This window comes from Gadus macrocephalus, chromosome 16 (genome assembly GCF_031168955.1).
Source record: "Gadus macrocephalus chromosome 16, ASM3116895v1".
Classification (NCBI taxonomy): Eukaryota; Metazoa; Chordata; class Actinopteri; order Gadiformes; family Gadidae; genus Gadus; species Gadus macrocephalus.
In genome coordinates, this window is record NC_082397.1 from 26,241,612 (window position 1) to 26,266,585 (window position 24,974).

General features: G+C 44.5%; 2 protein-coding genes and 2 long non-coding RNA genes across 11 annotated transcripts in view; 2 read left to right on the forward strand and 2 right to left on the reverse strand.

The window, feature by feature from the left end:
- Nucleotides 1–24,974, reverse strand: part of smtnl (smoothelin, like) — a 43,059-nt gene that overhangs the window by 12,552 nt on the left and 5,533 nt on the right. The window lies entirely within an intron of this gene.
- LOC132475074 (uncharacterized) lies at nt 7,520–8,920 on the forward strand. Its single transcript, XR_009529797.1, has 3 exons — nt 7,520–7,925; nt 8,080–8,215; nt 8,380–8,920. It is a non-coding gene; the product is annotated as an uncharacterized LOC132475074 (long non-coding RNA).
- On the reverse strand, nt 9,174–11,505 carry LOC132475062 (uncharacterized). The gene is made up of 2 exons (XM_060076046.1): nt 10,271–11,505; nt 9,174–10,138 (listed from the first exon to the last, which is right to left on the reverse strand). The coding sequence occupies exons 1-2, from the start codon at nt 10,715–10,717 to the stop codon at nt 9,371–9,373; spliced, it is 1,215 nt and encodes a 404-aa protein (XP_059932029.1). The 5' UTR covers nt 10,718–11,505; the 3' UTR covers nt 9,174–9,370.
- On the forward strand, nt 17,466–19,424 carry LOC132475075 (uncharacterized). 2 transcript variants are annotated; one of them, XR_009529799.1, is made up of 3 exons: nt 17,466–17,678; nt 17,839–18,149; nt 18,271–19,424. It is a non-coding gene; the product is annotated as an uncharacterized LOC132475075 (long non-coding RNA). The 2 variants fall into 2 exon arrangements; XR_009529798.1 differs by having other exon boundaries at nt 17,466–18,149.

The window sequence follows — 24,974 nt, forward strand, 5'->3', positions numbered from 1 at the left end:
GTCTGAGGGCAGTGGGGAAGAAAGAGTTCTTTAGTCTTGAAGTTTTGGACTTCATACTTCTATACCTCCGTCCTGAGGGTAGAAGTGTAAACAGTCCATGCTGGGGGTGGGTGGGGTCCTTGAGTATGGTGGCAGCTCTCCTGTGGACTCTGCAGTGGTAGATGCTCTGCAGAGAGGGCAGTGGGGTTCTGATGATCCTCTCTGCAGTCTTTACCACTCTCTGCAGTCGTCTGCGGTCCAAAGCGGAAGTGCTGCCGTACCAGACGGTGATACAGCCGGTCAAGATGCTCTCAACAATGCAGCTGTAGAAGTTTCTGAGGATCTCAGGCGACATGCCAAACTTCCTCAGCCTCCTCAGGAAGTACAGCCGCTGTTGGGATTTCTTAACCAGCTGTGTGGTGTTGAGTGTCCAAGTGAGGTCGTCGCTGATGTGGACGCCGAGGTACTTGAAGCTGCTCACCCTCTCTACTTCAAGCTCCCCGATGAACAGTGGCCGATGAGGACTCCTTTTCTTCCTCAAGTCCACTATCATCTCTTTGGTATTGTCCTTGTTGAGGGTGAGGTTATTGTCCTCACACCATGACACCAGACTGGCCACCTCCCTCCTGTAGGCCGCTTCGTCCCCGCCCGTGATGCGTCCTATCACTGCGGTGTCGTTCGCAAACTTCAGGATGGTGTTGTCTATGAGTGAACAGGGTGTAGAGGATTGGGATGAGCACGCAGCCCTGTGGCGTGCCAATGTTTGTGATGATGCTGGCTGAAGTCCTATTTCCAATCCTGACAGATTGGGGCCTGCCAGTCAGAAAGTCCTGGAGCCAGTCACAGATGGTGGGGTGCAGACCTAATGTAGACAGTTTGTGGGGGATGACTGTATTGAAGGCGGAGCTGTAATCCACAAAGAGCGTCCTGATGTAGGAGTCTTTATTTTCCAGATGGGAGAGGGAATAGTGGAGAACAGCAGCGACAGCATCAGAGCAGGGGGGGGGGGGGCATATTGCAGGGGGTCCAGGGTGTCTGGTATTCTGCTCTGAATGTGGGTCAGCACCACTCTCTCAAAGCACTTCATAATGATTGGAGTGAGTGCTATTGGTCTGTAGTCATTCAGGCAGCTTGGTGGGCTCTTCTTTGGAACAGGGATGATGGTTGTGGTCTTGAAACAGGAGGGAACTGTGCAAAGGCTGATGGAAAGGTTGAAGATGGATGTGAGAACATCAGCCAGCTCGTTGGCGCATGCTCTGAGAGCTCGCCCAGGGATGTTATCTGGTCCGGCTGCCTTGCGAGGGTTGATGTTCCTCAGGACTCTGTGTACCTGTCCTGATGAGACGGTTGGTGGGGGGGAGAGGGGGAGGGTGCTCCTGGTGTGTGAGGGCCTCCTCTCTGTGGTGGGGCTGGAGGTCTCGAAGCGGGTGTAGAAGGTGTTGAGCTCATCCGGCAAGCTGTCTGTGGAGCTGATGGTGCTGGTGGTGGTCCTGTAGTCAGTGATGTGCTGCAGGCCTTGCCACATCCGCCCGGAGTCAGCAGTGGAATAGAAGCCATCCAGCTTCACTCTGTACTGTCTTTTGGCTGCTCTGATGGCTTTTTCCAGAGCATACTTCGCAGCTTTGTACTCCGTCTCATTGCCTGATTTAAATGCAATAGAGCGAGCATGCAGCATGTGGCGTACCTGACTGTTAATCCAGGGCTTCTGGTTGGGAAACCTCTTGACTTGTATGGTGGGCACGATGTTGTCAACACAAGTGCTAATATACCCAGTCACATACTCAGCATAGTCCTGTATGCTGACAGAAGAGTCCTCCAGTGTGGCTGCAGCTTTAAACACATCCCAGTCTGTCTGAGCAAAACAGTCCTGCAGGATGCTCTCAGTGTCTGGTGTCCAGAGTTTGTCTGTTTCAGCCTTTGGCTGTATGCAGGATACAGGAACAAAGAGAAGTGCCCGAAGTGGGGGCGGGGTGCGGCCCTGTAGGCACCACGTACGCTGCTGTAAACATGATCCAGTGTGTTCTTATCACGGGTGGGAATATCCACATGTTGGAAAAATTTGGGGAATACAGTCTTTAAGTTGCAGTGGTTAAAGTCGCCAGCGGCGATGAATGCAGCATCAGGATGAGCTGTCTCGTGCGCGCTGATGACGTCATAGAGTTCACTGAGCGCTGCCGTGGAGTTGGCGCGTGGGGGGATGTAAATAGCAGCCAAAAACACAGCAGTAAATTCCCTTGGTAGATAGTAGGGATGGCATCTCAACAGTAAAAACTCCACATCTGGCGAACAATGTTTATGCACAGTCCGTACATCTCCACACCACGAGTTGTTGATAAACACACACTCCTCCCCCTTTGACTCTACCGGAGGCTGCAGTCCGGTCTGCTCGGTGTACGGAGTGAGTCTGTAGCTGAAAGGCGCAGTCTGAGACTTTGTCTGAGAGCCAGGTCTCGGTGAAGACTAGAGCGCAACACTCTCTTACTTCCCGATGAGTTGTAATCCTGGCCCTTAGCTCGTCCAGCTTGTTTTCCAGAGACCGCACGTTAGCTAGCAGGAGGCTGGGTAGCGGTGGTCGGCTAGCGCAGGCTTTTAGTCTAGCATGAAGCCCCCCCCTCTTGCCCCGCTTGTGTCGGCGTCTCCGACGCGCTATCCTGGGGTCAGCTAGCTCGCTTGAGCCTGGTGATTCGGGGTCTTCCCGGGATTGATGGTGGTTGTGATGGTGGTTGCCGCGGTAACGGATAATGTTTTGTAGCTCCTGTGGTATGGAGCCACTAAAATCCGAAAGGCTGTGTGTGCTGTCGATTTCCAGCAATGCCTGTCTGCTGTATGTTAGCAGTGCATGGCATGCAGGGAAAGTAAAAGTCGAAAAAGCAAAATACACACAAAAAAGAAGAAAAACTCGGCATTCAACGGCGGAGCGAACAAACACGTCTGCCTCGGGGGGCGCCATGGTAACAACATAACTACAAGTGTTAGATACAATTCCCTCCCTTTTGCTTCATAGGTACCATACCGAAATACGTTTCAAACTACTTTCAACAAGAGCACGACAATTAGCCTGTCCATCCATTTGGCCAGGGTGCACGCGTCAGCCATTCTGAGTAATGCTCTGAAAGCGGCTGTGCAGCCTCTTGTTTTGATGCGGCTGTCATGGAAACGAGCCACGCTTGAGCCCTTGCCGCCGCTGCGAGGGGAGGAGTCCTCCTCGCAGCCCATGGGGAGCTCTGCCCGAAAGGGCTGGGTGTGTGCGTCATTAGCAGAGGCATGCCCTGCATGCTCAGCTTGTGACAGGAGTGTAGCTTCCTCTCTCGTGAGCGTTAGGACGCGAGGAGGAATAACACTGTGACTGGGCAGCAGACTGCTGACACTGAGCGAGCTGTGCGTCATTCGTAGACGGAGAGCTTGCTTTAGCGGCCGTATCGCCACATGTCATGCCAGGCATGATGTGGGAGGGGAAAATAATGTAGGGCTGGCTCGATCAATAATACAAGGTTTATTGACGGCCTGCCTGGATGTGGTGGGAGATGCGTGTGAAACAGTTACGGCCGAGCCGATAGGCTCCGGCATTAACTGAGGTGTGGGGAGAAAACAGCCGACTTTAGTAAAGTGGTGTTTCTTGCTGTCACATGCTTCTCCCTCGCCCCGTAATAGCCGGCGCTTGTGGTGCGGGACATCGCCCCAAGAGCCCGCTGCCCGAGGCCTTTGCTGGCCGCTCGCCGCAGCCTGCGATGGAGGCGGGCAGGGCTGGTAAGCCGGGCGAGTTTGTCTTTTTAAAAGTAATGTAGGGCTGGCTCGATCAATAATACAAGGCTTATCGACAGCCTGCCTATATGTAGCGGGAGATGCATGTGTTAGGGGTTGAGGGTGCAGGCAGGCAGGTAGGACCCAGATGCAGACGGTTTAGCGAGAACAGCACTTTATTTATGCCTAAAGGCTAAGGCAAGGAACCAGGGAACTCAGGTGACAACAGGGAACAGGGAACACGCAGGACGAACAACCACAATGATAGCACAAGGAACAAAGGAAAGACAAGGGCTTAAGTAACAAACACAACGAGGAACAGCTGAGACACATTAGGGGAGGGAACAGTAATCAACACAGGAGGGAAACACACCAATACACGACAGACCATGACAGCATGTGAAACAGTTATGGCCGAGCCGATAGGCTCCGGCGTTAACTGATGTGTGGGGAGAAAACAGCCATCTTTAGTAAAGAGGCGTTTCTCGCTGTCACACGCTTCGCCGGCGCTTGTGGGGCGGGACATTGCCCAATGAGCCCGCTGCCCGGGGCCTTAGCTGGCCGCTCGCCGCAGCCTGCGATGTAGGTGGGCGGGGCTGGTAAGCCGGGCAAGTTTTTTTTTTTTTAAATAATGTAGGGCTGGCTCGATCAATAATACAAGGTTTATTGACGGCCTGCCTATATGTAGTGGGAGATGCGTGTGAAACAGTTATGGCCGAGCCGATAGGCTCCGGTGTTAACTGGGGTGTGGGGAGAAAACAGCCGTCTTTAGTAAAGAGGTGTTTCTCGCTGTCACACGCTTCTCCCTCGCCCCGTAATTGCCTTCGCCGGCGCTTGTGGGGCGGGACATTGCCCAATGAGCCCGTTGCCCGGGGCCCTCGCTGGCCGCTGGCCGCAGCCTGCGATGGAGGCGGGCGGGGCTCCATCGCGGTGGAGCAGAGGCAGAGGATGACACAGGTGGTTTTCGCCACGTCGACTGCCCGTTCGGCCAGACAATGAGGGTCAGCCGCCATGGTGGAGATGTCATGTGCCAATAGGGCGATGTTATTCATAGCAGCCTCTTGCTGCATCATACACTGATGCGCTCTGTCTTTAAGCTTGGCCGTCAGCTGGTCTTTGGGAGTGGGGCAGCGGTCGCTGAGCCCCGGCTTCACTCCAAAGACAGCACACAGAGCGGGATCGAGCGGCGGAACCGCCCTGTAACCCTGGTCTGTCAGACCCTCCGTCTTCGTGACCTGGATAAATGTTTTCACTGGGGCCCAGAGCTTTCCGGGCTCCACCACAGCCCCACGGGTCGGGACGGGTGGGGCGTGTCGTGGCCTCGAGCCCCCAGATGCCATGCTGCTGGTCTGGGCGTTGGGGGGACTGAGGCATGGGCACCGCAAGGCCAAGGTTTGCGGCTGCCCTGGCGATAATGCCCGGTAGCTCTGCCACCAAAGCTCCAACCACTGGAAGTGAGGTGGCGGCAGAGACGGGCAATGCTGCCGCCCCGGGCTCCGACCTCTCAATTCAGAGAGGGGAAGCCGGGGGAGACACCCCCTCCTCGTCGCGGTCGGAGTCGTCTGACCCCGAGCACACAAGGAGAGAGAGGGCATCGTCGAGCGGGACAGTAAAGTCGGTGATACCTTCAGCAATGATATCCATCTAATTATGCTACAGGATCGTCCTGAAGAAAATGGGAGCAGAACGTCCGCCGTGGGGGGGACTGCGGACGTGATTGAGGCCCACGCTGTTGGTGGGCGGGGATTATACATTTTTCAGTGCTACGGCTCGTGCCTAGGGAAAACCCAATAGCGATAGCCTTAAAAGGCGAAGCCTATATGACATAGAACTAAGAGCGAGTGATGCTCTTATTCCCGCTCTCCTTGCTTGACAGGTCCCCCGATGTTAACGCTGAATTTCATACATTGAATTTCGCAGCTGACTTTGGCATGTGGAATTTGGGGACGTTGAAAACATTTAAGTAGAATTTTTTAAGTTTAATATTTGATTGTGAATTCTTTAAAGGGGACCTATTATGCTTTTTCGACTTTTATGACCTATAAACGTTGTTATAATGATTGATAGTCATGTTTAACCATGCTAAAGTGTCAAATAATGACGTACATGCATTTCGACGTATTCCATGCTGACAGTCTGGGGTGGCTGTGCAGAGCGCTAAACACTCGGGACAACGTTTGCGATTCACTTGTTCACATTTCCGGGAAATCATCTACGTAGATGCACTCCTGCTACGCCCCCATATGCCTGGTCAAACTGCCCGCGCGCGCGCTTCAAGGAAGGTAACCAATCACAACGGAGTTGGGTTGGCAGGAGGGGGGCGAGGGGGCGGAGAAGGGCGAAACCGAGCGTTGACAGAGAATGCTGAAAGCGCCCAGATGAGAGGAAGAGTTTCCCGAAAATCAACATCGTTTTTTGTGTATGGTTAAACATGACTATCAATCATTATAACAACGTTTATAGGTCATAAAAGTCGAAAAAGCATAATAGGTCCCCTTTAACATTGAAAAATAAAGCTGAGAATTGATATTGAAAATGGAAAGATCTAAATTTAGAGGAAAAAAATCCAGATACGTTATTTCAATGCATAAATATTCAGTGCTTAGAATTCAATGGCTTTTTATTTTCAAAATCCAATGGCACAGATTTACTTCCGTATGTATGTGAGAGAGAATTTTTCAGCTGTGTATGTGAGCACATTTTACTAATACGTGTGAAAGCATTCCGCTAGTCTATGTAAAAGGTTTCACTAGTTTTTATGCAAGCTTTGGTTTCATATGTGTGTGAGAGGAAATTTTTCAGCTGTGTATGAGAATATTTTACTAGTATGTGTGAAAGCATTTCAGTAGTCCATGTAAAAGGTTTCACTAGTTTTTGTGAAAGCTTTTCAGTTGTGTATGTTAGCGTATCATTTTTCAGTTGTTTGTGTGAGTGTTTCAGTTGTGTATGTCAATGCTTTTCACTTGTATGTGTGTGAGGATTTCAGTGAAAACGGAAGGCGTTTCAGTGAAAACGGAGGGCGTTTCAGTTGAAACGGAAGGTGGTTGAAAAAAAAAGCGTGCAATTCAGACAAATAATCGACAGACATGCTATAGACACAGGCGCTAAACTGATGTCTGCTCAACAACAGCCTACAGGTAGCCTATCAGAAGCAGCTGCATTACTCAACAATATATTGGCCTCAGCGGAGACCATCAGAACCCTGTCGAATGCCACAACAATCGGGCAGCAACCGAATGTTTTAATGCCATGTGTGGACACGGACAGTCAGCTAGCATCGATGTTCTCATCTCGCCAGCGTAGCAGCTTGCCACTGGCAGGTGCAGCTCAAGCCATGAGAGAATGTGCACCACGTTATCAAGCGCAGCAGTGCTTCGGCGGATGGACATCAGGCACACAGAGAAAAAGGTAATTCGGAAGATTTTGAAATTATCTTTCATTTGTTTCCGAGTTTAACTTGGGTTCCCAGACGTCCCGATTTTGAGTTGCATGTCCCGAGTCCCAGCAAAAGCCTGTTTGGACGCTAAAATGTCCCGGTTTTCACAATCCACTATGAAATGTCCCCTTTTGTCCGCGATTACATAGTCAACGTGGTCTTATTATAGCCCGATCATTAATTAAAAGTGCATGAGGGAGCGCACTGCCACAAGCTGTGACTGAAGATATTTGCAACATGTTGTGTTTGTTTGTATCCCTTTTCATCATTTACAAAGACAGCACATTTTTCTTCTGCTACTTGAATAAAATATTTACAATTTAAATTAGCCTATTTAAAATTGAAAGAATATTTAATGTTCTGCGAAGTAAAGGGCACTTGCAGCCTCTCATCAGAGGCTGCATTACCCCTACTTACAGCGTCCCTGTCAGTACACAACGGGAGTCGACGTCTTTATTTTAATTGTGTTTTGGGGACTACTGAATTTGTGATAAAACAAAGAATAAATGTAATTTTAAGGCTGTTTTCATGTAGCCTAGTTACGTTCTTATTTCAGAGCTAGGGCACAGCAGCATAACCATTTCAACAAGGACATAATACTACTCGCAAATCCATCATGGGGAATAGTGTACAAACAAGGTGCAAGATTACGGCTACACAAACATGGCCACACCCTCAGTGCCTTTGAATTCCAGAAGGCCTGGGTCCACCAGATTGTTATAGAACTCATCAGGGATGGCTTCGGTGAGCACATTCCGGAGGATGTCAGGTAAAGGCCTATTTTTTTCTTCTTAATTTGTATGTTTAACATAATAATCTTTATTTATAGACCATTTAAAAACAATCAAGTAACACCAGCGTACAACATATTGTTAATCTAATCTAAAAGCATTTTTGTTATAATATCCCCATCTTCTTTGTAGCATCCAGTTACTAATGGCTTGTGGCAATAAACTGGTGTCCCCTAAGATCCAGGAGGGACATGAGCTGAATGGGATGTTAATCCATAAGGTTTATGTAACCAAAGCCCTGCATGTGAGACCATAAAGGAACTTTTTAGTAAGTTAGCTTGTTGTTGTTTACCACTTAATAAATTACGCAAAATATATAAATATCCTTTGAAAATGAAGTATACAGTTTATTGCTTGCTTAATTTCAAATCTTTGCTTTTGATATTCGATATGCTGCTATTGATATTTGAATTTTTCCTTTCTTTGTTTAAGACTGACTCGGAAGAAGAAAATGAACTTTCCCACGTCATTACCTCATCAACGTCAACGTCAAGCATGCTTGCAACTGCTGAGGACAGTGATGATGATGGTCATGTAGTTGATGGTCTGCAAGTCCACATAGGCATTAGGGTGACCACCTGCTAATAAGCCCAAGGGGGGACAAGGGGTATGTTTCGGGGGGACAATGGGGGACACTGCCTGGTGCGGCGGTGCCCCCACCTCACGGGCAGACTCACTGATAGTGGTTTACCCATTTCTAGCACATACCACCTTACATGATATATAAAAAATGCCCTATTCCCCTAAACATGTGTAATTACTGATGTATGCTCATGAATAGGCCAACCAATGTGTATTTTTTTCTAAATAAAGATTCAGAATACTTTGAACATTCAATGAATTGACACACAGATGCACTTCCACTCACGATTTACTTTAGCTATTTAATTGTATTTATTTTTCATTACAATTTATTCACTTTAAATAAATTCTAATGTGAAATTATAGGATTAACATCGTAGTTGCTCAACACCACAGGAACAGTTAAAAAAAAAAAAAAAAAAAAAAGTCTTAACTCACGACTCCAGAGGTTCACGGAACGAGAACGGGGAGGAAGGATGGTGAACTTGCATGTTAGTAAAGGCAGGCGCAGGAAAAAAAAATGTTCAGTGTTCTGGGGACATCTTTAGGACTTTGGGGACACCTTTGGGACTCAAACCTCTTCACCAGCATCTGAATCAAATAAGGAAGAAAGATAGACAGAATTAAAGCAACATTCATTTTATAAGCTTCCAAATGGTTTTCCAGTATAGACAGAGGAGTGCAAACCCATCACCATCACAAGGTTACAACAATACAAAATGGTGCCAAGATACAATCCTATGAAAAACAATGACATATTTTGACCTAAAAGGCTACTGTTTCCGTAAAGTGACACATTTGCACATCAATCTTCATCTTAGACAAATGGGGTCTTACATAACTAGGTTTCTACTTTCTTGAACTTGTATTTCTTGTTGGAGCGTGCAGCATTGAGGAGAACCTTCTCTTTCACTACATAAGTGTAGAAGTCCTTGCAACTGAATGTGAAGTTGCTCTTCACCTGGATTTCTGACTTGATGAGGTTTACCGAACATCTGTTCCTTGTGTCCGTCCAGCATCCTGTCATCAGTGAAAAGACCCTCTCCACTGAAGCATTGGTGATTGGTACACTCAAGAGGAAAGAAGCTAATGCTGTCATGTTTGGTGTGTGTGTGTGTGTGTGCTTGAGTAAGGTGGCCCACTTCTCCACGGCTGGAGCTCCAGACTGCACGATGGCCTGTTGGTGTGGCAGAACGACACAATACTCATCATATAGCGCATCCATGTCCAACTTCTTGTTTAGCTGCAGGACCGCTACAGCTTCACAGAGATGGGAGAAGTTGAATGGGCTCTTCTTTAGTGCCAGGCTAGCCAATTTCTTATGGTAGTTGGAGTCTGAGAAGTCATAGCGCTGCTCCAGGTAGGTGAGAGAGGACTGGTAGAAGTTGCACATGTCCTCTTTGAGCACAGCTGCCTGTAAGTCTGGAAACTGCTGGAGGAGTACATCCGTCTGGGCCCCAAAGAAACCATCACTCTGTCGTAGCTGCAGCTTGGTTTTTAGGGTGAACATCATATCGTAGCGCTCACAGACAGTCCCATCTTCTCGCTCCAGCACCAGCACAGTGTCGTGGAAAATCTTCAGCGCATTGCTGAGGAAGGACAGGTAAACCTAAAAGACGTAAAGAGAGTCAATGATCCTGTGTGCTGGCACTGTTTGCATTATCATAATTTCTCTAATCCCTGTTTCATGTAATAATACTTAGATGAAAAAAAAACGTTGAGTGCTATTAAAGTGAATTACCTGTAGATCCAGGGGGTTGCCTTCACCATCCTGGTCATCCTTGAACAGCCGCCATAGTGACTTTGGGCACCCGTCCTCTCCCAATGAGAGAAAGTAGGTCTTGATAGGAGCCCAGCTGTCGTGAAGCCTCTTCACTGCAGGACACAAGCTCAGCCATCTTGTGGGCACATTTCTAAGCAGGGACTGGTACTCTATCTCCACAAAGGTGTGAATTGACTTAAGTTCCTCAGTGCGTTTGGCAGATGAGGAGAAGTGGCTAAAGGTCTTGTTAACGACATTTTCAATGTTGATATTAAGCCGATCTCCTGCGTGTTTTGCACTGTTGTGAACGATGTGGGCCACAAAGTTTGCCTTCAAAATGCAATTGTTCTCTTTCAGTTTCTGGAAGACAGAGTTGTATCTCCCGTAATTCACACTAGCATTGTCAGCGGAATACGCAGATATCATGTCTAGACCCAGTCTGTTTTCCTCCAGCTTGGTGACTATCTGGTTGTGGATCGCGGCAGATGTTTCATCACTGTCATCATAAAAATCAAGGACCTTCGTCTGTACTCCCAAGTCTGGCGTCCAGTAATGCACTGACAGTGGGAAGAGCTTGGTGGTCCCATGATTGGAGGCGTCTGAAGCCACTGAGAAGAATGGCGTGTGGGCTGTGGGGACACACACACAGATGGGGTGAACTTAAAAGAGATTCTCTAAAAACGGATTATTATAAAAAATAAAAGATACTGCTTTACTGTTTTGATCATTATTGATTTTATATAAATATGATCTATAGAAATATTTAGACTTTTTCAAAAATTATAGTTTTGTTTAGTTTGGGAGATAACGAATAGTGAAATGTTGACTTTTAACATACCAGCAGAAGAAGATGATTAGCTAACAATAGCTAGCTAATGTTACACAAATAGCTAACACACAACAATGTTACATCCATGAACATAACTTTAACTTTACCTTTGGTTGTGCTCGTTGCTCATTCAGTGGTCTTCTGAGGACTTTCAAGCAATCTTCGACGGAGGCAGGGGCAAGTACATCCGTGACAATGGCTTCTGCCTTCGTCCGACCACAGGCCATCCTCTTGGCAATGTCCGAGTCTGGATAAATCGTTGGGGCTAGCTTTGTGCCACAACCTCCTGCTCGATATGATGTAGCGTGTTGGACAGTGTGATACACACTCGTCACCTCTGCAGCAGTCACTTAGTCAGCTAGAAAGTCGTTTTTAGGTCGGAGGAAAGCATTGCTGAGTTCTTCAAGGAAAGTGATCGAATCCAAAGGAATAGCTTTAAAGAGACTTTATTTAGTATAAAGTATTTTCGGTATGGTAAACTGATACTCTGAAGCAAAGAGAGATTGAAGATGTATTCTAAGCATGTGCGAGTATCTCCTAGCTGATCAAAAACATTAACCCATGATGTATGTCTAATAGCTGCCGGAAGATTCTGAAGACAATGCTCGATCTGTAGGCTGTTATGGTCTGAACAGCGCGGTCCGGAAGTAGTGAGGGGAGCCGATGTGAGGTAACCCTCGGCTTTCTCGCCTGGTCTGTGGTGCTGCCTTCTGTGGCTAAAGTATTTATTACAGCCTTCAGTAAGGTCTTGCTCCCCTTGTGGCTATGTATGGTATTTACGGCTTATATGTTTGGTCCTGCTTCATTGGGTCTATGTGTGGGTAGCTTAGATTCTTAAAATACGTAACAGCATCCATAGATTGGATGTCTCTTTCTGTTGGACACGTTTCTTGTGAGTCTCCGTGAGTCTGTGTCGTTTGCAGAGGTGTCAAAAGTATTCACATTAATTTCTCATACTAGCATTTCAAAATACTACTGTAGAAGTTGAAGTATCAACTCAAGCTCGAGTAAAAGTATAAAAGTACTTGTTTCAAAACTACTTAAAGTATTAAAGTATAATGCAAGGGGAAAAAAATGCCATTAAGGACTAAAGCTTAGGCCGTGCCACAGGGGCCTATAGAATTACAATCAGCTTTTTTGCCAAGTATGCTCACACATACAAGGAATTTGGTCTCTGCATTTATCCCATCCGTGAATTAGTGACACACACACAGCACACCTCTATTGCACACTGCCCTACTTCTCCCAAAAATACATTTTTCCAAAGGCCATCTAATGACTATAATGTTAATGTTGAAAAAATTGGGATGCACCTGTTTCAGACACATTTATGCCCATTGATAATGAACGCATATTAATACAATGCAAATACATTAAAGAACCATATATGTGTACTACTGAGCCTTAACATGTGTTTCATGGAGCAGAAGATATGATGACTAGTTCCCTGTAAGTATTGGAATGGTGCAGTCAAACTTCAAAGGCATGTTATCAAAAGCCTTTATTGGGAATGTAAATGTATGTATCCAAGCTTAGCTGCAGGAATGTAAGATGTAACGAGTAAGAACTTGCCGAACTGGGACGCACCATAACAAATCAGCAGTGCCCAGCTGACGGTGCTAACCAAACTTTTGCTAGTGATTAAACATTTCCTGAAAAAAAAAATATATATCTACATCAGCATTTACATCAGCATTTACATCTGTTAAGCACAGACCATGCAACAAAAAGTTACCAATATGCTTTTTCAAATTAGATGGCGAGTTTTTGAAAGCCATTAGCTCATGGTACTTGGGTGCACAGAGCTTGCAGCGCATTTGAAATGAGTTGTTTTTGCATCCAACCATTTCAAAAAATTCTTCCAGGTACGGCCCGGGATGTAGAAGGGTTGCCTGGTCTTCTTGGCTACCAACCTCCTCACTAGTACTTGGTTGGGACATTTCGCTCATCTACGTCTGCTATTTTGTAGCTGGAATGTGGCGCGATTTACGTCATGTCAGAGAATGTAGACGGGCTCTGGTCATGCGCAGGTGCCATGGATCGCGTGTTAACCAATAGGGAGTCAGAATGCTATATGTTTCTATTCTCATCCAACCAATCAAATTCACTCTATCCGATGGCGCGAATTATCTGGATAGGTTTTTTTGTTCGTGTTTTTTTGAACGCCGGCAGAATAAAAACAAGCCGAAATTAAATAGGAGTAATGAGGTCATTCTTAAAAAGTAAGGAGTATAAAGTACAGATAAGTGCGTAAAAATGTAAGAAGTAGAAGTAAAAAGTAGGCTGAAAAATAATTACTCCAGTAAAGTATAGATACCCAAAATTTCTACTTAAGTAAGGTAAGGAAGTATTTGTACTTCGTTACTTGACACCTCTGGTCGTTTGACATCGTATTCCCCTCCATGTCCGATTGAGAAGGACGTTTTGCAAAGGTCACAAAAAGCCCTCTCGGTATCCCCCTCAACATCTTTCAGCCACAAATATAAATTTTCCCAGTCTTTCTTGTACCCACACCTTCTCACCTTTTTTATTGGAATTGGCAGTGCCTCAGACTCAGTCTCTTCCGCCATTTTTCGAATTGGAAAGCGCGCGTCTAAAAGTTCCTTCCCAGTGTGTGTCTGGTATGCACGTGCGTGCGCTGTCATGACAACAACGAAAAAGTTGACAACAACCTAGTCAGCAGTTCAACTGAGAGGTGGGTGTGGCAACAGTAGTGTGCTGAACTGTCAAGTAATGTTCGTTTGGCTGCCTGGGGCTCCAGGATTAGGGTTGCCAACCGTCCCGGATTGTGCGGGACGTCCCGTATTTCGGAAGATTTTGATTTGTCCCGTACGGTACAGCTCCTGTCCCGCATTTCGATCACAGCCTCGTCGGCCTTGTCAAGTTGTCAATGGCCATATAGGCTACTAAACCAAATAATATTTAAACTAGTGCTGTCAAGCGCTTAAAATATTTAATCGCGATTAATCGCATTAATGCCATAGTTAACTCACGATTAATCGTGATTAATCACATTTTTTTTTAATGATAAATATCCCTTCATTTCTTTGTCCCATTAATTTTTCTCATTTTAATGCTCTAATCAACATGGAAAAGTGCATCGGCTTGCCTTGTGCAAATGTTTTTTTATTGATAACAACATTGGCATATACTGATCAAAACAGGACGATACAAAAAAAAAGCCTATAGTGCAATTAAACGATGAACATACAAACATACTGCCTTGAACATAGCAGTCAGGCTACTGCTTCTTTGTATTTGAGCCAAAGAAAAAGAAAAAAATTAATAAAAATTAATAAATAATAAATTGCGTTAATCGCGCGATAAAAAAATTAACGCTGTTAAAATTGGTTTGCGTTAACGCCGTTAATAACGCGTTTAACTGACAGCACTAATTTAAACCAAATAATACTGAAAACCAAATAACATTATTCTAGAGCGGAACATAGTAAACCAAATAATATTATTCTAGAGCGGACCTTTTCTTTAAACGCGCCAAAACTCACGCAAGTTGCTATGGTTACGGTGTGCGGTGGGTAGAGTAGCTGGCCACTGAGCTGTCAAATTGAGCAGTGAACCTCCCAAAAAAAAGAGACTGCAGCTATAAAAAAGAGTGGGAACAAAAAAGGTTGTGGGTTAAACCTGTTAGCAACGACGAAAGGAATGTATTTTGCACATTATGCCAGAGAGAATTTGCCATAAGCCATGGTGGCGAGAACGATATAGTTCGCCACGAAAACTCAGACGTGCCCAAAAAGGCTGTGCTAGCCAAAGGAGCTAGCAACACATTCTTCGCCTCATCTATGGCCGAAAAAGATAAAATTGCAGCAAGTGAGGTAACTTATGTATATCATACCATCAAACACGGCCTCAGCTATAACAGCACTGACTGCGCTGTGAAATTAAATGAGACTGTATTTCAAGACTCATTAATTGCCAAGAAAATGCACTTGGGGAGGACCAAAGCTGAGATGATCTCAGTGAACGTCTTAGGACCAAGTACTGTGGGGAAAATTGTGACTTGCCTTTCTCCAGCCGAAGGTGAGCCCGTATATTTTTCAATTGCCAGCGAAGCCTTGAATAAGGGAAATAGAAATTTTTTTCCAGTATGCATGAGGTATTTCTCTGTGTCCGATGGTGTGCAATCCAAGCTTCTTGACTTTTATGAAGACAGCGATGAAACGGCAAATGGCATACACCAAGCTCTAACGACCTGCCTGGAAAAGTATGAGCTGAATATTAGAAACATCACTGCCTATTCAGCCGATAATGCGAATGTTAACTATGGGAAACATCACTCTGTTAACCAATTAATCAGCAGCGCAAACGATGGCATTCTGAAAGCGAATTGCCCGGCCCACATCGCTCATAATGCCTGCAAGCACGCCAGCGATCAGCTGTCAGTGGACATAGAGACCATTGTCTTGAAAATATATAGCCTCTTCTCAGTGTCTGCCTCTCGAAGGGAGGAATTGCGTTCATTTTTTGCATTTGTCTACATAGAGTGGCATGAAATCCTGCGTCATGTTTGCACACGATGGCTCTCTCTTCATCCAGCTGTCAATCGTCTCCTAGAAACTTGACCTGCTCTTACCTCATATTTCAGGTCCCTTGGGGAGAACTGTCCAGTGGCATTGAGGAAAACGTTTGAGGAGGAAGTTAACACAGACACAGCTGAGATATATCTGTGCTTTTTCCACAATGTGGGATGTGTTTTCGATCTACTTGTTAAGAAGCTAGAATTGACAGATCTCTGCATCAAAGATGTGTATGAAGAAGTAAAACAATTCAAAATGAAGATGCTCCAGAGGAAACAAGACAGTGTTTTTGGATTCCAGACCAAGAGGCTGATGGAGAAACAGTTGCCAGCACAGAGGTCCAAGATACAACAAGACTTTGTGAAGTTTTATGACTCAGTCATTGCATACATTAGCAAGTGGTTCGACTTCTCATCAGACAATGTAATGGTGAAACTGACACCAATTGGCCTGTATGATGAGCTCTCCTTTCCTGACCTGGAGCAGATGGTGGCTGCAATAAAACTGACAGACAGAATCAACATGGATTAGCTGCATGAAGAGTTCTGTGCTAGCCGTGAGGTAATCCAGAAAGCTACAAAAGATACCACAAAATCCACCAGTGAGAAATGGGTGGCAATTTTCCAAAATGTGGGAAAAGACAAAATGACCAACATGTTCAAGATTGTCTCATTTGTGCTCAGTGTGCCAGGCTCAAATGCCTTTGTTGAGAGGATCTTCTCACTGATGGCTAATAAATGGTGGAGAAAGAAAGAAACAGATGCAGCACAGAGCTGATCAAAAATGAACTTCTAGTTACTGTCAACTGTGACTTGTCCTGCTCAGTCAGGAGTAGCAAGAAATATCCGCAGTAGCCTAGATGGTGAGTCTTATTTTGATTGGTTTGCTTGTTAATTAATTGCAATTTCCTATGTATGCAATTCCCACATATAGCCTTACACTAGATAACTTCATAGATTAAGGGCAGTATTTCTCAAACTAATTTAATAATTTGTTTCTGTAATTTACTGCAGGGTAAGGGGAGGTCCATGAGACAGTTGAGTGGGGATAGAAACGGAGAGACAGACAACAAAGACGCAGACAACTGGATAACAGAGACACACACAGACAAGACAATAGTAAGAAACAACAGAAAGAGGTCAGGATAGCAACACCAAAAAAATGTATGAAAGACAGTTAGGACAGATGGACAATAAGAAAAATGTTCTACACCCTTTGTAATTGTAAAAGTTGTAAAATGTTTATATATAACCTACATAAATGTCTGTCTTTCTTCAAAATGCTATTTCCCCCCAAAGTGGTGCATTCATATAGGCCCTAGCTTTCATGACCCAGATTATAGCACTTATTTTGTGAAAAGACAGAAATTCGTTTTTTAAAGGCCAATCATTATTACTGTGAACCATCCAAGCAAGTACAGAAAGGGTTTGTCCTTTCTTTGAAATTAGTAGGTTTATGTTAGGCACGCGTGCGCGCATGCACACGCACACCTGGAAGAAAGTGTCCTGCATTTGAGGTTGAGAAAGTTGGCAACCCTATCCAAGATATAGAGAGCGACCAACTTTTGACACAGTCTCAATTTGCGGGACGCAGGGTTGGGCATCAAAATACTGTGTGCGCACGCGCTACGCGTGACGGGTGGTCACCCTAACAGGCATGCGCAGCCATGGCACCACAAGGCCTGGTACAAGTTTCAGCAGTCATACTAACCCAACTAGCAGAGATATTGAAAACAGCTCTGGTACCAACCATGTGCTTTTATGAGACCTAGAGCAATGGAAGGAAGAGATGGCAACCCTCGCACTAGCAGTGATAATGAAAACAGCTCTGGCACCAATCACGCCACCAGCAGTGCTGTTATGAGACCTAGAGTAATGAAAGGAAGTGATGGCAACCGTGGCAATAGTGGTCTTGATGAAGACTACTCTTCATATTTATCACTTGTGGCTACCTTTCCTGACGATTCTTCAGATGATGAAGATTTAAACCAGGCAATAATTGCCAGTATGGACGGTCAAATGTGAGTAGCACACACAGGATGTGAGCTTGCCTTTTCATTTTAAGATTATTGTGACATACACATTTTGGATTAATTGGTTGCTTATGACCAAAGATTTCACAAAATACTGGTCACATTATTGTGTTTCTGATCATTATTATTTTTGGTGTTGTCTTTATAGTGCAGAAAAGGTCCCGGTTGAAGAGATACTGCTGGAACTGTCAAACAATGTTAGCTCAAAACAGCGGTGCAATTTAATATAAATCGAACCGCAATCTGGGAGGGAGCCATACGGGGCTTCCAAAGGGTATCTTATGACCCCAACTTGATGATCTTTGTAAAATTCTCAGATGACATGGGGAAATTTGAGGAAGTGGGTTGATTTAGGAGGGCCAAGGAGGGAATTCTTCATGCTGCTCATGGAGACCATTACCAGGTCACGTATGTTTGAGGGAAAAGAAAACAGCAAGAACTTGGCTCTTGACAGTACTGGTAAGGACCTGCTTTAATAATATTACGCCATTTTAATCCATGGTGATTGAAATCCATGACTTTATGTAGTAGTGAGTCTTTATGTATAATATTTCCTTCCTTGTATTCCATTGTTTTACAGCTCTAAGAGAGGACTGGTACTACACAGCTGGCAGAGCCATTACAGTAAACTTGGTACATGGCGGTCCACCACCAAACTTCCTCTGACCAACCCTTTTTTCTCAGCTGGTTGATGGTTCAGCAAATCCTGTCCTAGAAGACATAGCTGACACGGAACTCTTGGAAAAAGCCAAAAGTCAGTTGGTAGTTAGATCTTAAATGTTACATTGTATTAGAATTAGGTTACATTACAATGTTCTCTTAGTATTTTGTATGTTGAGAGGGAGTATCGGTCCAGTCTAGGGTGCCCATTGTTGAATTACCTTGAAATGCCCATCCCTACTTCATTCAACATCTTAATAATAACTTGTGACCATTAAGTATCCTCCATAACAAGCCATTCTGCTGCTCCTTTGATGCTAGGTATCTGAAAGTACAACCCTTGAGGACCTTGAGAAGTCTATGGCACCTCTGCTTGACTACTTGGCCAATGCAGGATGTCTGAGGCCAATGCAGTCAATAAGAGACAGGGATCTGCTGGTAGATGAAATTGTCATGTTTTAGGTCATCCATAGGTGCAAGGTACATTTCAAAGGCAGGCAGTGCTGATTCTTTACAGTCAGGTTAATCAGAAAAGGCTTCCGAATTTTACCTGTGTGTGTGTGTGTGTGTGTGTGCGTGTGAGCATGTGCATGCGTGCGCTTGAACCACAACAACATGGCATTTATATGTGAGAAGATGACATAACGTTGAATACACTGTGGTTAATACACGGATGTGGTCAATGCATGGTTTTGCCTTAGAAAACTACATAAGATAGTGTCATGCGGTTTATATATAGTGCGGTTAATAGTCAGGAAATTACGGAAGTAACCCTGATTTAAATTCTGCTAAATGAATATAATTGTTCCATGTTCTTTGCACAGATTCTGTGAAGGCCTCAAAACAATTGGGGTTCTGGAGAAAATAAGAAGGCATCCACACAGCTTTCGTCCCCTGTTCTGCTTTCAGCCAAGCATACTTGACGGCTGACCAGGTGGAAGATCTTTTTAACATTCATCTGTCTCTGGAAGTTGAGTAACAGAACTGCTGAGGAGACAGTTGTCACCTACTGGAGAGACAATCTCCAGGATTCAGAAGGTAATTGACAGTTTACTGTGCATCTATCTTTTCTTTCTTTTAGAAAACATAGCTATATCACAAAAACATTATAGCTTAAACGTCTTTATTCTATTATTGTATTATTGTCACGTAGCACCATGAGATTGTTGAAAGATGAAAGGTGTGTAAGAAATTCATTAGCTATTCATTTCTTTTATGCTTTGGTTTTGAGAAGTAAAATTTTCTTATTGGACAATTTATTCAGTATCAGCAGACGTTATGGTTTAGTATTTAGCTTAGATGTTGTCATATACACTTTATTTGGACCAACTACCAATTATGTTTTTCTGTTTTTATATAAGAAGAAGGGCCATCCAAACTACAAAAGACTTTGGCCTTTGCAACTGAAGCGTCTATGCATGGGCGTCAGTTTGGTTTGAAATGTGCTGGGGACAGAGACATTCGGAAGTGCATTTTCAGAAGTGCTGGGTACAATGAGGATGCACTCTTTTTTCTCTCTTTAGTGCCGGTAATGAAAGGTTCTGAAATACGGCATACCCATGTAGCTAATTTCTAAGGAATAAAATGTATACATAATCTGTCTGGCACGTTTTATGAAGAAAACGTTTCCAAAAAGCATCGGACATTTGACCCAATATGTTCTGCTCCATGTATCCAATGTTGACAACGTGACATGACATGGCTAAGCTAACAACATAAACAAGAGGTGCTAGGAAAGTATATTAACTGCGCGTTTCAGTTCAGAAGGCCCAAACGTGTGGCTACACACAGCACTAAAAAAGTCGTCAAGATTGAAAAAGAAAAAAATATTTGTTGCATAGCAGAACGCTGTATCATATCATGGGCTGGCTGTTCTCAATACACAACATGCATTCCATCCAATCTAGCCTACATCAGGCCTTCTGACCAAAGCTCAGGCACTCCCCCCCACAATTATTCCAGAATTCAAGGAAAGCAAGAATGACCAAAAGTCACTTTGTGTCAACAAGAGACTGACTCCACCGACTATCAATTGCAAGTTGCAATTGATAGCCGACAACTTTGGTGCAAAAAAACCAAAAGACCTCGCCACAGCACCAGCAAATCTTAAGCAATAAATATTGCGTCTTACCTTTATTTATGTGGCAGTGGTCTGCAGATGCATCCCATGGTGTAGCCTACCACATCCATTTAGTTCTGATACTGATACTGTCCATGGTACTAGCAAGCTGCTCAGGTGCTTTTACCTATGTATTCAGGCTAAAATGACTTGATTGTCTGATGCCTCATCGTCCCAGCCAAAGAGTATTGGTATTATTAGTAATGGCTACTTGCCAAATCGAAAAAATAACTTCACACAGTGCGTCTTTTTCCAATGTATTTGTTATCATTCGTAGCGTTGATCAGCAGAGAAATTGTTTGCCAAAGTCGTTCAGCATTCCACTGCATTGAGAAGAGCCGTTTAATAAACAAAAATAATTGACAGCTGAACGTTAGGAAGGCCCATGCAAGTGAATGGAGCAGTCTACAACATTGAGAAGAGCCGTGTAATAAGTAAGGGATAATGTATAGAACGCCGGTCATTATCGGGAAAATAAACCCAGACTGAAGGGGCTTATTTTCGATAATGACCGGCGACGTTCTATACATTATCCCGCTTATTACACAGCTACTTGCCAAAACGAAAAAATAACTTCACATGGTGTGTCTTTTTACAATTTATTTGTTACCAGCATTCGTAGAGTTCATCAGCAGAGAAATAGTCTGCAAAAGACGTTGACGTCGCTTAGCAACCGAAGACGCTGGGGTTGAAAAGTTACCGGACTACTTGAGGAGTGATACCAAAGACGTCATTAGAGGCAAAAAGTCCTTTGTTTTCTTTGACAGCAGTCAATTATACTTAGCAACGGTGAATTATCAAATATAATTTGACGCCGGAAGTTGTGAAGAGCCCATGCAAGTAAACGGAGCGTTCCACAGCATTGAGAAGACCCGTGTAATAATCCATAATAATTCAAGTCGGTTATTTGTTTTTTTTACAAGTGGTGGGTACAAAATTAATCTTGACGAAATCTGGTGGGGACACGTCCCCAGCGTCCCCGGCTTAATCAACGCCTATGTGCCTGTGGAACCACCTATTGGCTTTTCCCCAGCTCCCTCTGTCCAGTTCATTCATAAAGGAGATGACAACTTCTCCTCTACACCAATGTTCCCGATGAGCAACACATGTGTTAACTGCATCAAGTTGGCCCTACTTGTGTCATACCATCTGTTTAAGGCAGGGGTTCTCAAAGTTTTGACAGCTGAGGGCCAATTTAGGAACCCAAAATCTAACGCCGTCAGCATCCCAGTGGTAAAAAAAAACATTGCACGTGGACCTCTGGGAGTGAGGTCAAGTGAGGTCTAAATCACGAAACTGAGATTCATCCTTTCAAAATAATGTACAGTCGGATTAAAACTAAAACATTTATAATTGTTTCAAATGTTTAATTGAAAGCTAGAGAGAGTCGACTTTTCTCTTTATATTTATTTATTTTTGTTTAAATTAATATTGATATAATAATCTGTATGTCATTGCGGGCCGCGAGGAATGTTTCTGCGGGCTGCCATTGGCCCGCAGGCCGCACTTTGAGAACCAATGGTTTAAGGAGAAGTTTGACTTTGCATTAGGAAACACATATGGGTTTGGCAGGGACTATATCTCAGTCAGTGTGTCTTGGAAAAAGTTAAAAAGGACAGCCTTGCCTTGCCTTCCATTTCTGAATGCACACTTTACCTTAAAATGATATTGCATTTGCATTTTTTTTAGTGAGTATTGCCTCATGATGCATTTTATATTTCCAGTTTTAAAACCAGTTAAAACAATGTTAACCTTTCATTTTTAACATGTCTCGTTATCATACTGTTTCATATCAACAAAGTTACATTGTGAAGCCAAGTTACATTGTGCAGCCAGCATTTGCTTAATAATATTAATTAAAACAAAAAAAACGTTGTCTATTTTAAGGGTAAGGTCCAATTTTGAAGGTCCAACTAAGTTGTAAAAACTTAACATAACTTGCTTGTCACTGGAACAAATGTAGAAGCGAGGAAAAACATTTATCCCATGCTTCCCATCATTTTCAAGTGGATTCACTTGAGCACTCTAGTGCCGCGTTTTCACTGCAGGGTGCGGAACGGATCGGATCGCAAAGGTGCGGTAGGGAGGGGGCGGTATAGCCCAGCTCAGTTCCGAGGTCGCGTTTCCACTGCCGACAACACCCTTTGTGGTAGGCCGGATGTCGATCGCCGCGGCAGCTACGTAAACATCGTAAACAACGTCTTCCTCCCCAAGAATGCAGACGAACGTCTCCACCTCCTTGTTCGCCCAAGCAAGCGTTTTACGCGACATGTTAATTGTAAAGAATAATACCTCGAGGCTACTGTTTGTTTGTTTTTATCCCCGCGTCACCCGGAAGTGATGATTCTGTCGACCAATCAACGGAGGGGGTGTGTAGCTAGAATTTCCCGGGACCCTTTCAGGCGTCTCGTCTCGTTTTCGGTACCCCAACGGAGGAGTCCCGAGAACGAGGCCGGAACGGGTACGGCAAAGTCCGGGTCACGCCCACTTTTGGCGGTGGAAACGCGACCCGATCCGCACCTTTGCGATCCGATCCGTTCCGCACCCTGCAGTGGAAACGCGCAGGCTCTCCTGACCACAATTGTTGGACTCTTCTCTCTGCAGTGACTCAATGCAGTGTAGTGCATCAGTAAAAAAAACTTGCCACATCATCTCCATTGCCCCTCACCTCAAAAAATAAACTTTGGACTTGAAAAACAAAGAGGATCAGATGAACATACATTGTAGTTTAAGTACCAGATCTTCACACTTCAGTACACTAGTACCCGATCTTCTCATGCAGTTGCTTCGGTTAGGCTACCTGTAGGCTGTTGAGCAGACATCAGTGATTTACCAACCACCTTCCTGTTCAACTGAAACGTCTTCCTGTTCAACTGAAATGCCTTCCTGTTCAACAGAAATGCCTGTCCTCTTCAAACTTTTACTAGTATGTGTGAAAGCATTTCAGTAGTCCATGTAAAAGGTTTCACTAGTTGTTACGAGAGCTTTTCAGTTGTTTGAGTGAAGGTGTTTCAGTTGTCTATGTAAAAGCTTTTACTTGTGTGAGGTTTTCAGTATAGTATGTGAATGGTTTCATATGCGTGTGAGAGGACATTTTTCAGCTGTGTATATGAGAAAAAATTTCTCGTATGTGTGAAAGCATTTCAGTAGTCCATGTAAAAGGTTTCACTAGGTTTTATGCTAGTTTTTCAGTTGTGTACGTGAGCGTATACTTTTTCAGTTGTTTGTGTGAGAGTGTTTCAGTTGTGTATGTAAAAGCTTTTCACTTGTATGTGTGCGAGGTTTTCAGTATAGTATGTGAATGAGTTTGGTTTCATATGTGTGTGCGCATGCTTATTCTGAATAATGTCCCATACGGCCCCTCATAGATATACACGCACACACACACACACACACACACACACACACACACACACACACACACACACACACACTGGCGGATATTTATACACACACATCTCATACACAACACCCAGATATACAAACAGTACCTTTTGCATAAACACCCCCACTTCGTGTCATGTCCACCCAGCACACCGGTGACCTGGTTCAGCAATGGCCAACAGAACGGTGTTCTAGAAGGGGGGGCGGGATTCAAGTGAGAACAGATGACAAGGTGGAATGTAGTCGTCATTTAAGACAACGGTGGGGGGCCCAGGTTGAGATGATATAGGGAAAACACTGAGGACTTGAGCAGCTCATCATGGAGACAGCCTTTCCATTCCTCCAGGGTGTGTACATTGCAACGTCACATCGCAATCAACGCCTCCAATTTTGAAGAATAGGTGCATTGCAGTGATAGTTATTGTTTGACAATGATGTTATTTTGTTCATTGCTCAGTACTTCATTGTGTTGTGTTTGAAACTGCCACAGCATTTCTCATGCCATACGTGGCAAACAAAGTTTTCATGAGCCGAGGTCAAGATTTGTACGTGGATTTAGTATATGCAGAAAAACAACTATGATGCATTCTGAAGGACTAACACACACACACACACACACACACACACACACACACACACACACACACACACACACACACACACAAACACAAACACACACACACACACACACACACCACGATGAGGCGTCTTTACCTGGAATAACCTCATGGTGGAGGGGCCTGAGATCCTTATCAGTCTCTATCTCTCTCTAGGTCAATCTCTCTCTCTATTTCCTCTATTGTCTCTCTGTCAGGCTGTGAGCTTAGCCTGCAGTGCCGGGGTGGTAGTGATGGAATGGGACACCAGTACAATAGCCTAATGGTTGCCTGGACCAGGGTGGTGAGACGGTCATGAAGGTGCTGCTCAGGCCTGGACACAGCCGTACAAGATGAAGAAATTTGAAGTTTTAAAAGACCGTCCTCATTGCATCAGACCCATTGGCTGCAATCGCTCCAAACTCCCTTGACCAGAGTTTACCTGGACCCTGCATAGGCTCCTCCCTACCGCCCACCGACCTCATCCTCCGTTACTCTTCTAAATAGACTCCTCTTACTCACTTA